The 17,698-nt window shown below is 39.5% G+C and overlaps 1 protein-coding gene across 2 annotated transcripts in view; it reads left to right on the forward strand.

Annotated features, from left to right (window-relative positions):
- The window catches only part of LOC140211072 (receptor-type tyrosine-protein phosphatase gamma-like), a 677,613-nt gene extending 662,878 nt beyond the window's left edge, over positions 1–14,735 (forward strand). For both annotated transcript variants that reach the window (XM_072280498.1, XM_072280497.1), the window contains 3 exons: positions 9,076–9,218; positions 11,657–11,792; positions 12,129–14,735. In XM_072280498.1, the coding sequence (XP_072136599.1) occupies positions 9,076–9,218; positions 11,657–11,792; positions 12,129–12,275 (426 nt within the window). In that variant the 3' untranslated portion in view covers positions 12,276–14,735. The remainder of the gene's footprint in view (positions 1–9,075; positions 9,219–11,656; positions 11,793–12,128) is intronic.
- The last annotated feature ends 2,963 nt before the right edge of the window (positions 14,736–17,698 follow it).

The raw sequence follows: 17,698 nt of genomic DNA on the forward strand, positions 1-17,698 counted from the left end.
TAAAAATTAGTGAGGGTTTTTATGGGACAGGCCAAATTTCTTTAGTTTTCTCAGGAAGTAAAGGCGCTGGTGGGCCTTCTTGGCAGTGAACTCTGCTTTGTTGGACCAAATCAGGTCGTTTGTGATATTGACCCCGAGGAACTTAAAGCTTTTGACCTGTTCCACTTGCGCACCACCGATGTAAATTGGGTCGTGCGGTCCGCTACTCCTTCTGAAGTCAACAACCAATTCCTTCATCTTGCTGACGTTGAAGGATAGATTATTGTCTTTGCACCATGCCAGCAGGTTCTTAATTTCCTCTCTGTACTCAAACTCATCATTACCCAAGATACGGCCTACAATTGTTGTGTCATCAGCAAACTTATATATTGAGTTTGATGGAAACTTGGCTACACAATCATGGGTGTACAGTGAGTACAGCAGGGGGCTGAGGACACAGCCTTGTGGGGCACCGGTGCTCAGAGTGATTGTAGAGGAGAGCTTGTCCCCTATTCCGTGCAGCGACTGGTATCCCCGGACCTAAAAGCCACAGCTCTAGCCTTTAAAAGGGACCTGATCTCATAATTCATCCAAGGTTTCCGGTTAGGAAATACCCAGATTGTCTTGCGAGACACACAGTCCTCCGTGCATTTCCAAATAAAGTCCGTGACAGCTGAGGCATACTCATCGAGGTTAGCTGCTGAGTCCTTGAATACTAACCAGTCCACCGATTCAAAGCAGTCACGGAGGACCTCATCCGTTTCCTCCATCCAACGCGATACTTCTTTTGACACCGTGACCTCCCGCTTCAGTTCCTGTCTGTAAGCCTGGAGGAGGAGTACGGCCTGATGGTCCGATTTTCTGAAGTGAGGTCGTGGGACGGAACGGTAGGCATCCTTGAAGTGTGATCATTGACGTTAGCACATTGAGTAAGTATTTTCTTCAACAGAATAGGCAGCATGTACAAATTAGAGGTCCCTGTACCAGTGAGTCTTACAGATAGATCTTGTCTGTGCCAAACTAGTAAAGTAAAATACAAACGTATGTAAAGTTCAAAAGATTTTAAATAAATGCTGGAAAAGTCCTTAATTTATTAACAAGAAAGCAGGATAATCTAGCAAGACAACTACAAATCCCTAAGTCTGAAGTAACAAAACCAATGACAGGAAATTCAATTTAAGAAAACGTTTGCAACAAAAGTTAAAAAAAACAACAAAAACATTTAAAGGAAGAATATACCTCCGGATATATTTAAGTAATGTTGCTGTATGGAGCAGTGGGATTTAAGATAAAGGCTGAACATGGATAAAGAACTGGCTGAAAGATGAATTCAACGATTACTTGTTAATGAGTGATGCCAGAATGGGGAAGAAATATTGAATAGCATGCTCTAGGCTTTAGTGTTGAGGCCCCTTCTGTTCTTAATCTAAATTAATGACTTGGAGACAGAGAACCAATGCAAATGAGATTGATGAATCAACCAGGGATCTCCAAGTGGAGCTGCATGAAATATGGAACTAGGCAAATCACGAGTAGCAGATAAAATTCCTTTGAGGTAGACATACTTTAAGATTATATTAAAAAAAGATGGATGGCCATGCTATGCTTGTGAGTATAGAGTTAGGTAAATACAGAATTGAATGGAAACTGAACTTAGTAGTGGATTTGGCAACAACCATGTCAAATCAGTGTAGAAGAGATACAGGCACAAATTAGATTGCCTTACTATACTAGAAAATGAGTTCTGGTGATCGACTGTCATCAATATAGAAACAGTACTGAGGAGTGCACAACTTGGATTCCACCATCCCCTCAGGCTTCAAGGTGGCCGCCATCATCCAGGTGCCCAAGAGGGTGACAGTAGCCTGCCTCAACAACTACCATCCAGTGGCACTGACCTCAACAATAACAAGCGGCTGGTTATAGAGAGCATTAAACCCCATCTTCCTGCTACCTGGGACCCTTTCCAATTCACTTATCGGTCAAATCGGTACACGGATGATGCCATAGCCTCTGCACACCATCCTGTCCCACCTGAAAAATGGTGCCTCATATGCCAGGATACAGTTCATTGACTTCAGCTCAGTGTTTAATACAACCATCCCTCAGAAGCTGATGGTTAAACAGTCCACATTGGGTCTCAGTACTTCCCTCTGTAATTGGACCTTGGACTTCTTGATAGAAAGTCTGCATTGACAGAAACATCTCTAGCTCCATCAGGCTGAGCACCAGTACTCTGGCCTGGTGCGTTCAGCACACTGCTGATGTGTGAGTACATTTGCCAGATCCAGTTCAAACCCAATCATCAAGTTCACTGATGATACAACAGTGGTTGGCCTCGTCAACAATGGCAACGAGATGGTGACAGAGAGGAGGTAGAGGCCTGGTAGAATGATGGGAGCACAACAACTTGAGTCTCCATTTGGACAAGACCAAAGAGATGATCTAAAGGTGCAGACTGACCAATTCAAACTGCACATAAATGGCTCCTCCATGGAGAGAGTAAGGAACACCAAGTTTCTGGGAGTGCACATAAGAGACGATCTCATCTCTTCCCTCAACACTACCTCTTCGGTCAAGAAAGCACAGCAGCTTCACCACTTCCTGAGGAGATTGAGACAAGTGAGGTTTCAACACCCTGTCCCCAACTATTTTAACAGGAGCACCATCAAGAGAGTCCTAACAAGTTGCATCACTGTCTGGTACAGGAATTGCAAGGCATCTGACCACAAGTCCCTACAAATGATTGTGAGGATTGCTGAGAGGATCATTGGGGTCTCTCTTCCACCCACAAGAGAAATTTATCAGGAGTGCTGCTTCAGTAGGGTCCTTAGCATTGTCAATGCTCCCTCCCTTCCATTCAACAATCTCTTTGGTCCTCTACTATCAGGTAGGAGGTACCATAGCATCAGGAAAGAAATTTTAGGATGCGAAGCAGCTTCTTCCCCCAGGTCATAAGACTTCTGAACTCCCTGCCACCTCATATGAATCTCATCATGCAGTCTTATCACGTATGAAGCACCAGTAGTGTTATACTGTTTATTTTTTAACTTGTATTGTACTGTATATATACCTTATTTTTGTTAATTTATTTGTGGTAATATTATTGTATGTGAGTTATATATACTATTGTGCACCTTGGTCCAGAGGAACATTATTTTGTTTGGCGGTATACATGATGGGATGCAGAAGTGGGCTGAGAAGTGGCAGATGGAGTTCAACCCGGAGAAGTGTGAGGTGGTACACTTTGGAAGGACAAACTCCAAGGCAGAGTACAAAGTAAATGGCAGGATACTTGGTAGTGTGGAGGAGCAGAGGAATCTGGGGGTACATGTCCACAGATCCCTGAAAGTTGCCTCACAGGTAGATAGGGTAGTTAAGAAAGCTTATGGGGTGTTAGCTTTCATAAGTCGAGGGACAGAGTTTAAGAGTCGCGATGTAATAATGCAGCTCTATAAAACTCTGGTTAGGCCACAACTGGAGTACTGTGTCCAGTTCTGGTCGCCTCACTATAGGAAGGATGTGGAAGCATTGGAAAGGGTACAGAGGAGATTTACCAGGATGCTGCCTGGTTTAGAGAGTATGCATTATGATCAGAGATTAAGGGAGCTAGGGCTTTGCTCTTTGGAGAGAAGGAGGATGAAAAGAGACATGATAGAGGTGTACAAGATAATAAGAGGAATAGATAGAGTGGATAGCCAGCGCCTCTTTCCCAGGGCACCACTGCTCAATACAAGAGGACATGGCTTTAAGGTAAGGGGTGGGAAGTTCAAGGGGGATATTAGAGGAAGATTTTTTACTCAGAGAGTGGTTGGTGCGTGAAATGTACTGCTTGAGTCAGTGGTGGAGGCAGATACACTCGTGAAGTTTAAGAGACTACTAAACAGGTATATGGAGGAATTTAAGGTAGGGGGTTATATGGGAGGCAGGGTTTGAGGGTCGGCACAACATTGTGGGCTGAAGGGCCTGTAACGTGCTGTACTATTCTATGTTCTATGTGTACAGTTGAATGGCATAAACTGAACTTGAACTTAAATTGACCTGAAGAGAAAACTACCGTGAAAAAGAATTTGCATTTTAATTAACTAATTTAATTTGTATTTTAAGGAGCTAGAAATAAGTACTATTATGTCAAAATATGTCACATTAATATAATATACTGTCCTTATCAGATGACCCCAAGGATATTGATTTCTTTTCTCTCAGGATCTGGGCATTGCCTGCAAATCCAGTATGTATTGATGTCCTGATTATCTTTGAGTAGGTGGTGGTGAGCCAATCTCTTGAACTGCTGTAGGCTGTGTGAAGCTACTCACACAATGCTGTTGGGTGTAGAGACTTTTAGGATTTAGACCCAATACAACGAAAGGCCATCTATTTATTTTCAAATTAGGATGGTTTGAATAAAACATGCTAGATTCATTTTAAATGCTTAACAAAAGCCACAGCCCTTAACGTCCATTATGAACAAACCAAAAGCAGTCAACTTTCACTGACGTTATCACGTCAGATACCATCTCTCAAAGTGACCACAACCACTCAATGACAGTGTTTGTGAATTATATAGAACAGTTTCTACTATGAACAATATGTGTCATCTGTCACTCATTACATTACCCTACACTGTTACAATACTCCCCTGATTTGAAATAATATGACTGAGAGAAACCTGAAAGTTACAAGATGATAAACATCATAAATAATGTTAACCTGGAGCTCTATGCCCAAGAATAAAGAATGTCAAGATCTATAAACAATGGAACATTGGTTAAAACTGGGTGAAAGTAAAGTTTACCACATTAACATAAAATGCTGGAAACATAACAGTTTTAACACTATCTATGGACAGACAGCAAATGGTAGCAACAATTTGGTTAAGAATACTCAATCAACATAGCAACAATTTCCTGCATTAATATTCTTTCTTAAAAAAAACAAAGCAGTCATAACTTTTTCACTTGTACTTTTGAAGACAAAGATGATACTGGGAGGTTGAATTGAAACTTGGATTTGAGGAATAAAATTTTATACAAAATTTAATAGGTAGAAAAAAAAAGTGAGATATTACCAATGCCATTTCATTGGCTCTTCACTCAACCCTGCAACATCTGGAATGCAAAGAGAAAAATTGAAAATCTGCCGCAGCAACAACCTCCCATTCAATGTTAGCAAGATCAAGGAGCTGATTATTGACTTCAGGAGGAGGAAATCGGAATCCTCCTCGGGGAATCAGAGGTGGAGAGGATCATCAACTTTAAATTCCTCCATGTTATCATTTCAGAGGATCTGTCCTGGGCCCAGCACGTAAGTACAATTACAAAGAAATCACAGCAGTGCCTCTACTTCCATAGGAGTCTGAAAATATTCAGCATGATATTTAAAACTTTGATAAACTTCTGTAAATGTGTGATGGAGAGTATATTGACTGGTTGCATCACAGCCCGGTATGGAAACAGCAATGCTCTTGAATGGAAAATCCTACAAAAAGTAGGGGATCCGGCCCAGTCCATCACGGTAAAGCCCTCCACACCATTGAGCACATCTGTATGGAGCACAGTCGCAGGAAAGCAGCATCCATCATCAAGGACCCCCACCACCCAGACTATGCGCTCTTCTCGCTGTTGCCATTGGGAAGAAGGTACAAGATCCTCAGGACCTACACCGTCAGGTTCTGGAACAATTATTACCCCTCAGTCATCTGGGTTTTGAACCAAAGGGAATAACTTTGCTCAACTTCACTCGCCCCATCACTGAAATGTTCCCACAGTCTTTTGGCAGCCTTTATCAACATTTTTGCCCTGGAGGAAACCTTGAAATAATTTTCAGGTCTCGGGGGACACAACGTAAATATTATTATATCCACAGCTCACAGTACATTAGTGTGATCAGTAAGTTGTAGATTTAATAATCTGAAAAATAATTGTCAATGCTCTTTATAGTAGACAATGTAAATTTTAAAAACTCATAAAGCAAACATAATAAATTTCTTTTAAATAACTGGCTTAAGCCAAATTGGGATTTAATTTTTCTAAAGGTAGGTTTGGTAGATTTAATTTAAATAAAGGTTGTAAATTGATTTTAATTAAAAACTTTACTGTTTGGTTTGAGATTCGAATAGCTTTTTAAAATGATCAGCACTTTTACGTGTCATATTGCTGGGATTTGTAATTAAGTGTCTTTTTAATTTTGCTGGAGCCATTGCTACGTTTGTATGGTGTTTGCCACAGAGTAGGCTCAATGGAATAGGGGTTAATAAGATATAAAAAAGAACGGCATAATAAATAACTAAATGAGAAAAACGCAAAAAATACAAACACTTCACGATACAATTCATTTCTAACCTACACAATCCATATTTTGCAACGTTTACAACAACAGCAAAGCGGCAGGCCAGCAGTGAGTTGCAACACATAAAAATTCCTTCTTGAGGGTGCAAATTTCCCTCCAATTTTCCACTACACCAGTCGTATTTGTTTGCTTCCGTATGTCATTTGATGCCAGGTAAGGGGAAGTTTGGGGAGGTAATTCAGGAGGGAGAGGCTGATGTCTCAGCCCAAGTGGGGTGAGTCCTTTCAACCCAGGGAAAATGCACTTCATGCTTCTGATCAGCGTACCGTTCTCCCCTCCGTACAATGTAGCGCTCAACGGTGCTCGCCATCAGCGTATTGTCCTCCCCTCCACGCAATACAGCGCTTTCCATCAGCCTGCCATCCGCCCCTCCGTGCAATACAGTGCTGACCGATTATCAAAAGCCACCCCTATCTTGGGGCAAAAACTGAGACTAAACACAGTCCCACTGCGTGCTGCCATACTAGGCTGAGAGACCTCTGACAGGATTGTGAATGGGGCTGCTTGGTCACTGCCCAGCATTGTGACTGCTAGCATCAAGCGTTCAAAAAGCAATGTTTATTTTTTTCCAATCACAATCTCTCACAGAACTCTTGCCAACCTCTTGCGAAACCCTAGGGTTCTGTGGAACTCTGGTTGAAAAACCATGATTTATGGACTCAATTTCAAGGACTCTGCATCTCATGTTCTCGATATTTATTGTTTATTATTTTCTCTTCTGTGTTTGCACAATTTGTTTATTTTTGGATATTGGTTATTTGTCCATCCTGTTGGATGTGGTCTTTTGTTGCTTCTTGGATTTACTGTGTACGCCCACGGAAAATGAATCTCAGGGTAGCATATGGTGACATATATATAATTTAATAATAAATTTACTTTGAACTCTATCCCTGTTAAGGTGGCAGGAAGATAGGGTATGCATGGATGTCCGGGAAATGGACAGGGTATGGGTGAGGGCAGCATCAATGGTGGGGGAAGGGAAACCCCATTCTTTGAAAAAGGAGGACATCTCTGATGAAAGAAAAGCCTCATTCCAGCAACAGATGCGGCACGGATAAAGGAACAGAGAAAAGGGATTGCCTTTTTTTTTTACAGTAGACAGGGTGGGAAGAGGTGACAAGATAGCCGTGGGGATTGATGGCTTTAGAAAAGATATATGTTGGTATATATCGGTAGACCACTCTGGAGTCTCACCTCTTCTCAACACCTGCCTATCACTTACCCCGGTGCGCCTTCTTCTCCCCTTTCTCCCAAGATCTACTCTGCTCTCCTATCAGATTCCTTCTTCTCCAGCCCTGTGCCTTTTCCACTTATCACCTCCCAGCTTCTAACTTCATTCCCCCTCCCCCACCAACATGGTTTCACCTATCACCTTCTAGCTTGTTCTCATTCCCCTCCCCCCACCGCCAACTTCTTATTATGACATCTTCCCCCTTCCTTTCTAGTCCTGATAAAGGGTCTTGGCCTGAAATGTCAACTGTTTATTCATTTCCACTGGAGTATCAGCTCACTTTCCACTGCCTGGTCCAAAGCCTGCAAGCTTATGCCATTTCAAGTACTACTTCAAAATGTAGCTAGGATTTGCAGTTTTACCATCCTTTTTGGACAGCAAGCTCCAGACTCACACTGGATGAAAAGGTTTCTTCACATCTCCCATCTAATCCCCTGCTGATTAATTCTATGTCTCTCCTGGTATTGTTCTTTCTGCTAAAGGAAATAAATCCTTCCTTATCCACTTTACCTAAGCCTTCGATTTTTTATACAACTCAGCTAAATCTCCTTGTTGTCTCTGCTCCAAAGAAAACAATTCAACCTATCCAATCTTTCCTTGGGACTAAACTTCTTCAGTGCTGATAACACTATTAGAAATATCCGTTCAGCTATTTTCTGTAGTGTGGTGACTAGAACTAAACACAATACTCGAAATGTGATCCAATTTTTTAATTCTTCATTTTAAATTCTATACTTCTGCCAAGAAAAGACTTATGGATTAGTAAGATTTAGTAGGTTGTGGGCATGCTATGTTGATGGCGGAAGCATGGGAACACTTGCGGACTGTGTTAGTCGCTGACACAAATGATGTGGTTCACCGTTATGTTTTGAGCTACAGCTGACAAATAAAGCTAATATGTAAAACTGTTGGCCATTTAAACCAGAGCCATCTGCCTTGCTACCATCAAGGGTTAGTGGATATTCACTTCAAAATCCCTCATTATTGTTACAGTTCTGAGTATTGATCATGTATTCCTTTACTTGTCACCACTTTCAAATATTCACCTCAGACTTGCCTGGATTGAATTCCACTCGCCACTTTTCTATCCATCTGATACATTCCTGGTGTCAAAACTGTCTTCCTCACTATCAACTAAATAATTTTGTATCATCTGGTGATAGCTGAAACTTTTGACTGTAGATCCTAGTTGCATATCAGAAGAGAAAAAACAATACAGAACCTAATCGTAAACAGTCACAAAGACACAGATGTTATAATGAATTTTCAGTACAAAGGCCTTGCACACAGGTGACTTCAATCGAAAGTCGTGTTATTCAGGATTTAAAGACATGCTGATTTAAAGAACTCCTTCCAGGATATTCTACTAAAGTCTGTGTGAAGACCAGTTCTAGTAGTTTGGGAACTAAATTATTTTATCATGAAATTTTATTAAAATGTTTATGAACATTAATGGAATGGAAAGGCCTCAAGGTTGATTTACAAATAATCTGAATTTATATCTTGCTTTCCTTCAGGATGATTACGTACTAGAAGTGCGTCACTTTCAGTGTCCAAAATGGCCCAATCCAGATGCTCCTCTGAGTAGCACCTTTGAACTTATTAATGTATTAAAAGAAGAGGCCTCAACCAGAGATGGACCAACCATTGTTCACGATGAGTATGTACTTCCTATTTCACTGATAGTGAATAAATTCATGTGTATGGGAAGCATTATTCTCCAGGTGGAAGGGGAAGCAAATAGACGACATGAGTATGTCCAACTATAAATGTCCAACTTGTGTTGTCCTGATCTAGTACAAATTTTACGAGTTCAAAATTGTGTAATATGTTCTTAGTATCCAGCCGTGATTTGCGATCATAGAAAATGTGTACAGAACAAATAAATACATCTTTGGCTGGACCCAGAGTGGCTGTTGTGTCCAAGCATGCCATCATCTTACCAGAAAGACTGAATGGGCTGGGACTATTTTCTCTGAAAGAAGGAGGTTGATGGTGGAATTCAAAGGTTTATAGCATCATGAGAGGCAAAGAAGAATAGTCATAGTTTTTTTCCCAAATTACTTTCCCCAAGCAGAAAGGCTGATCACAGTTCACCCACTAACTCCACCACTACTTAATTATTTCCTGTCAGTCACCATATGTACAACATCATGGCCTAGCATCACTTCATGGACATTTAATCAACCTATAAGCCGTCTTATGTATTTATATTTATTGTGTTTTGTTTATTATTACTACTTTCTTTATCTTTTGTGTTTTTTTGTGCTGGGTCGGATCTGGAGTAACAATTATTTCGTTCTTCTTGACACTTGTATACAGCAAATGACATTAAGCAATCTTGAATCTTGAATCTGGAGGGCGTAGGTTTAAGATGAAAGGGAAAGGGAAGGATTCAAATGGGTCCTGAGGGGCAAGTTTTTCACACAAAGGGTGGTGAGTACATGCAGTAATCTGGCAGAAAATGTGGTAGCAGTGTGTACAATGTTAACAGACGTTTTGAGAGAAAAGTTTTCGAGGGACATAGACCAAATGAAAGCAAATGGGAAGAAGGCACCTTGGTTGGCATGGAGGAGTTGGGCTGTAGGACGTGCTTCCATGCAGTGTAACTCCATTACTAAAAGTTCTTTTGATTTTTGTAACTTGAAAAAGGAATTATTGGAGAAGTTTGGTTTATGATGAGCCTATGATGAGGAATCTTGTGTAAAGCCATCCTAAAATCCATGTAGACAATATCCTCAGCTCCATCATTGTCACCTCCTTAAAATCCACTAACAAGTTGGTAGGAAGCCATGCCCCACACAAAGCCATACTGACCATCCCTAATTATGCCATGGCTTTCCAAGTGCTCATAAATACTAACCTAAGGATCTTCTCCAATAGCTTCCTTACCACAGGCATGAGACTTACCGGCTATAGTTTCCAGAATTATCCCTATTTCACTTTTTCTTAGCTACTTGCCAGTCCTCTGTGTCCTCCACTGTGGCTGTAGAGAATATGAAGATATTAGTCAAGGCCCTAGTAGTATCATCATATGCTTCTGTCAATAACTTGGCCTATCTGAAATATCTTTCTCCTTGGTAAATAGTGATGCAGAGTAATCATTTAGGACCTCACCCACATCCTCCACTTCTAAGCACACATTCTCACCTTTATCGTTGAGTAGTCTTACCCCCTCCCTGTTTTTTATCTTTTATTTTCATCTCTCTCTCTCTGTGTATATACACACACACACACAATATATATATATGGAATCTCTTGCGATTCTTTGTATGGCCCCTCCTGGCTGTTCTGTTTCCCTCGATTTCTTTTCTAGCTTATTTATAATCTTCAAATATTCCATTTGATTTTCACTTCCCAAAACTTGCCTATTCTTCTTTTTACCGCTTGACTAAGTTCATCACTTATGAAGAAAACTCAACCATATTCTCTAATCCAGGCAGAATCCTGTCTAAAGCTTCCACATCCTTCCATTAGTTGACCAGAACTGAACACAATACAAAGTGTGGTCTCACCAAAGCTTTATAGAGCAGCAACATTACCTTGCGGCTTTTGAACTCAGTGCCTTGGCCAGTGAAGGCCAACACACCAAATGCCTTCTTAACCAGCCTATCAACTTGCACTGCAACTTTGAACCAGGTACTGCATAGACTTGGACCCCAAGATCCCTCCATTCCTCCACACTGCTAAGAATCCTGCCATTAACCTTGTACTCTGCCTTCAAGTTCAACCTTGCAAAGTGAATCACTTCACACCTATTTAAACTACCTTATTATTTCAATACCTATGTTGCCTCACCATTCTCTAATCAGGGCCTTTCGTCACTATAATTCTTTTCATTTAATTTAGTCTTGCCTGAAAAATAATGTTCTTGGACTGTAAAATTGACAACTATGTTTAATTAGATCCTCTGATATAAACACATAAATAGTTTAAATTTCTATTAATATAGTTAAGAAGGTTAAGAGTAGTCATTATGAAAAGGTCTAGAAATATAATTTTAATAGAGTGATATAGCAGAAATAAAGAAAATGCAGAAGGCCATATGACGAGATATTCTGATATCTTAAAGAGTTACTTTCATTCTATGTTATGCAGGTTTGGAGGCGTCTCTGCTGGGCTGTTCTGTGGCCTTACCACTCTTTCACAGCAGTTGGAGTGTGAATCTGCTGTGGATGTGTACCAGGTTGCAAAGATGATAAACCTTATGAGGCCAGGAGTTTTCACAGACATTGTAAGTACCTGACAATGAAAACTTAAAATATCTCTCCATTTTGCATTGATAACTATAAACTTCATAAATGTTTCCTTGAAGTTAATATGCAAAACACATACATGTTATTAAAAATCTCAAGATCTTATATATCACATTATGTTTGTGAGGATTCCAATAAATAGGTTGCTCAGGCATTTGTTATAATCCGATCTCACTCATCTTTTAATACACTAACTACGTTGTTTAAAATTTCCACATTTTTGCAGTGGTTATAACTTTGACTGTTGAAGTAGTAATGTGCACAAAAATTAACAGATTTTCATAACTTATTTTATCTTGTCTGTCTTTGCACAGGAGCAGTATCAGTTCCTATATAAAGCAATGCTCAGCTTAATCAGCACAAAAGAGAATGGGAATGGCCCCTCATCATTTGACAAAAACGGCGCCATCATTATCACTGATGAATCAGATCCAGCCGAGAGCATGGAATCTCTTGTGTAATATGAAGCTTTTTGCAAATGGCACTTCATTTAAAAAATGTTTAAGGACTGAATGAACTTTTGAGGCCTTTATTGCCAGGTTCCAATTTTACTGACAACCTGACTGTACTTTTCACAGTGATGAGAGTTTCAATGTTTTAACCATTCTGAATCTTACTGTTATCCTGCTGAGTATTTGCACCTCTTAGCTTCACAAAACAAAATCTCAATTCATTCTAGTTTGCACTATTTGATCAGTGTTACAGCCGATTAATACCTAGGACAAAATCCCAAAACTCCACAAAGCTATACTGTCTGCAATCTTTCATTAGCTGTGTGCATAGGAAGATGGAATTTGAGTTTAGAGATAGCTTTACAGTAATTTTGCAAACAGAAGCATTCTACATTTTGGCAACACACATCAAAGTTGCTGGTGAATGCAGCAGGCCAGGCAGCATTTGTAGGAAGAGGTGCAGTCGACGTTTCAGGCCGAGACCCTTCGTCAGGGTCTTCCTACAGATGCTGCCTGGCCTGCTGCGTTCACCAGCAACTTTGATGTGTGTTGCTTGAATTTCCAGCATCTGCAGAATTCCTGTTGTTTGCATTCTACATCTTGGTTGGAGATTGGTTCAGATGGCGCCCTCTTTTATGCATAAATGGTGTAATTTTAGATATCATTTGAAGTAATACATTATGTGAGCCTGGCAAATCTTTGCGAAATGCCTGTGATACAACTTTACATTCCAGTGATCAGAGTATAAAAATTCAAAAAAAAACTCTTTATAAATTGGATTTGCTATGCCAGGGGTATGGGTAAATCAATTAAATTGTCAATTTCTAATAATGCTACATCTGTAATGTAACAGGTTGTAACTGGATATTTATGGAGAAATGCTGACTTTTTGCATATAGCTGAAAAGTAATAAATCTCTTAAGGGAAACAGTCATATTGCATGTAAGATGCAGAACTGCTAAGCCCTTTGAAGGATTAATAAAAATGCATAGTCAGTTTCTTTTACAAGGATGTGAGCGTTAATATTAGAAAAGATAGATTAACATGTGAATTAGATAAGTGCAAAAATGACAGATCATTTGTTAATAATAAAGTTACACCATTACTTATATAAAGGCTTCACCAATAATGTAGCAGATTTGCCTGCTCAATACTTGTCATTTTAAAATATTTTTTTAAAAATCTCAGATCATATAATGTCGATGGAACAAACTTTTTAACTTACCAAAGATATAAAGTAGTTCTCAGCAGAATGTAGTCATTCTTTTCTTTCCCAGAAATACAGTTTTAATTGTCTTATTAATTATTTTTAAAATGTCTCTTCAGTCCAGGGTGCACTTTTTTATTTGTAAGCTCAATAAATGACTCAATAAGATGAATGTTAATGTTATCAAGATGCCAGTTCGTATTTTTATGAACATTTCTGCCTAGCGAATAAACTTTCACACAGATATACAGTACATACCTTAATTGCAATGTAGAATCTCTCTATGGTTTCTCTTTTTAAGGAGCAGACCATATTTGTACATAAGATTCATTTGTGATAGTCAGTTAGTTCTCTGCAGTTGTAGTTTTGTTCTCATGAATGGGAAGAATACGGCAATGCTGGACAGAATTTGCTGTAATATTTCTCTTTGACATGACACCCTTAAAGAAAACTGCTACCTGGAAGTAAAAACAAAAGTTTCAAAATTTTATGTATTAAAAAGAGGTATTTTCACAAAGTAGGAGACATTTTCTATACAAACTAAACATTTTGAAGGGGCAAACACAAATCAGACTTTTAGGCAATTAAAAAGCTTGAACTGTTTTCAAGAAAATCTATCTATATATAAAAAAAAGAAAAAAACTTTTCTCAACAAAGTGGAGATATTAGAATTTTCTTTTTAACCTCATGGTGTAGTTGTCTTCAAAAATAATTTTGTTTCTGTGTTTTAGGCAAATGCATTCATAGATCATATACCACGTCCTGAAAATCATAATCTACATTCATTCTTAAAGGTAGCAGACAAATCAAATTGTAAATATTTTGTTGCTTTGCAGGCATCTTATGGGGACTTTGTATCTATGTTATATAATCACAGAATTTTATATTTTCATATAAAGCTAATTTTTTTCTAGTCTCAACTCCTTCATAGTTTTGTGGTGGCTATGTCGAAAGCTGTATGTGTATTGAGCAGTACCATGAATACAGTGTCATCACATTTCAAAGGCATTTAACATTTATTACTCCTTGGGGCAGTGGTCGTCAAAGTTGCAGGTATTTTCAACTATATCGTTGGTGTGTGCAATAGGAATAGACCTAGGCAGTTACCGAACAAGTTTGTCTCATAACCCATTTGAAAATGTGGTGTTTTGTAACTTGAAAAAATCTGCTTTTTCTGTTGGAAACTACAGTAAATTGTTCTATTATAGTGTTATTTAATATGTAAATTGTATTCCTATACATGAAATAAAGTATGGGTTTTGATGGACCAGTAGCTGGACACTTTTATTCTCGTGGATTAAAGCATACTTTGCTTCCCAGTGCATCCTAAATTAGATTGATGACAGTCAGAAGTAACTGAAAGATGTTGGATAAAGCAAAATACTACAGCAACAGAAATTTTAAATAAAAGTAAACCATATCCAGGTGAATTATATGCAACATCTACTAAGAGATTATATGAATATTGTTTCAGGATATGTTATGTTGAAGTTGTATAAGACATTGGTGAGACCTAATTTGGAGTATTGTGTGCAGTTTCGGTCACCTACCTACAGGAAAGATGTAAATAAGATTGAAAGGGTACAGAGAAAATTTACAAAGATGTTGCCAGAACTGAAGGACCTGAGGAAAGATTGAATAAGTTAGGGCTTTACTCCTTGGAGTGTAGAAGATTGAGGGGAGATTTGACAGAGGTATACAAAATTATGAGAGTATAGATAAGGTAAATGCAAGCAGGCATTTTCCACTGAGTTTGGGTGGGACTACAACTAGAGGTCATGGATTAAGGGTGAAAGGTGAAAAGTTTAAGGGGAACATGAGGGGAAACTTATTCGCTCAAGTGGTGCATGCAGCTTGATTCCAATGTTTGAGAAAAGTTTAGACAGGTACATGGATGGTAAAGGCATGGAGGGGTATGGTCCTGGTGGTGGTCGATGGGAGTAGGCAGTTTAAATGGTATAGCATGGACTAGATGGGCTGAAGGACCTGTTTCTGTGCTGTGCTTTTCTATAAGTCTATGTAATGTGTTGTCATCAAAACTACAAGATACTGTAGGATGAACTGTTTATAAAGAACAAAACCAGAAAAATGGGGCATGGAAAGAGAAAGGGAATGTTGTGTAATTTAAGTGTAGAGTTGTAGATGACTAAATGACAGAACTGATAGCAGATTAGTCTAGACCAAGCAACGAGGAGTGTAATAACCATTAAATGATTTGGAGTTGGGTAAGAGCAGGGAATTGAAGCAAAGCCAGCAAAATGGAGAAGACTACAATGGCTCCAATGAGAACAAGATGCAAACAGCACCAAGGCACTAAAAGGGTTGATCACCCAGCTGACTGCATGCTAACAAAGAAGTCAGAGACATGTGACATGAAATTTGTTAATTTAGCAGTAGCAGTTCAATGCAATACATAATATAGAAAAAAAAATAAATAAATACTGTAAATAAGTTAGTGTATATATATATTGAATAGATTAAAAATCATGCAAAAAATATATATTTAAAAAAAATAATATATATTTAAAAAGTGAGGTAGTGTCCAAGGGTTCAATGTCCATTTAGGAATTGAATGGCAGAGGGGAAGAAGCTGTTCCTGAATCGCTGGGTGCGTGACTTCTGTACCTCCTACCTGATGGTAACTGTGAGAAAAGGGCATGCCCTGGGTGCTGGAGTTCCTTAATAATGGACGCTGCCTTTCTGAGACACCGCTTCCTGAAGATGTCCTGGGTACTTTGTAGGCTGGTACCCAAGATGGAGCCAAGTAAATTTACAACCCTCTGCGGCTTCTTTTGGTCCTGTGCAGTAACCCCTCCATACCAGACAGTGATGCAGCCTGTCAGAATGCTCTCCATGGTATATAATGAAGTATAGCTGCCGTCATGCCTTCTTTATAACTGGATTGATATGTTGCGACCAGGTTAGATCCTCAGGGATCTTGACACCCAGGAACTTGAAACTGCTCACTCTCTCCACTTCTGATCTCTCTAGGAGGAATAATATGTGTTCCTTCGTCTTACCCTTCCAGAAGTTCACAATCAGTGCTTTGTCTTACTGACGTTGAGTGCCAGGTTGTTGCTGCGGCACCAGTCCACTAGTTGGCATATCTCACTCCTGTATGCCCTCTCGTCACCACCTGAGATTCTACCAACAATGGTTGTATCATCAGCAAGTTTTTAGATGGTATTTGAGCTATGCCTAGCCACACAGTCATGGGTATGTAGAGAGTAGAGCAGTGGGCTAAGCACACACCCCTGAGGTGCATCAGTGTTGATCGTCAGCCATGCACTTATCCACACCATTTCTGGACATTCTGCTTCACCTATCAGCATCTACATTCTGATCTACAGCTATTAACATATTCTGTGGTCTGAGTGTTAGACATCATAACATGAACCTTCATATCCCACACAGTGTCCAGTCCAACACCATTCATGACTGATCAGACAATGAAGCAGTCCACAAGACCTGGGCAATATCCAGCCCTAGACCAGTAGGTGGCAAATAACATTAGTGCCACTCAAGATGAAACCCGACAAGAGCAAATCCAGCTATCATCCCCTTACAATTGTCCAATTGTAGTGCCATTGTGAATGTATAAAATCTCCCATTATCAAAATTCTGAAAGTTGCTAATATCGACTAAGGCACACGCTATTCTGACTTGGAAATAGATCACTGTTCCTTCACAGACCCCTCCCTAACAGCAGTATGGGTATCGCCACACCTCAGGGACCGCAGTGCTTCAAGAAAGCAATTCACCACCACCTTCACAAAGGTAATGTAGTTTGGGCAATGTAACGCTGGTTCAGCCTGTGAAGCCCATTTTCCCTAAATGAATAAAATATATTTACCGAAGTTACAGAGATGACTAACACTGAGGATGAAGCTAACAGTAACTAGGTAGAATCCAGGAATAATAAAATAAAATACTTACAAGGTGGGCATATGTGAGTAGTTCTCCATCATTCTTTTAGTTGGGTTCAGCTCAGGTGGCAACTCCTGAGTACTGACTGATATAAAGTACAAACACAATTGCACCGTGTGTTTTTTAATGTTTTGTAATTGAAATTTTATACTACCCAAAGTGAAGCCCAGAACATACTCAACCCAAATGACCTAATTCTGCTCCGATGTCTTATGGTCTTCTTTTCCTCAATTCAGGAAATTCAATCTATCATTTGTGCATAAGATGATCTCATTCCCCAAGCAAAATTCCTTTCAGA

The sequence above is a fragment of the Mobula birostris genome, chromosome 16 (genome assembly GCF_030028105.1).
Source record: "Mobula birostris isolate sMobBir1 chromosome 16, sMobBir1.hap1, whole genome shotgun sequence".
NCBI classification, from domain to species: domain Eukaryota; kingdom Metazoa; phylum Chordata; class Chondrichthyes; order Myliobatiformes; family Myliobatidae; genus Mobula; species Mobula birostris.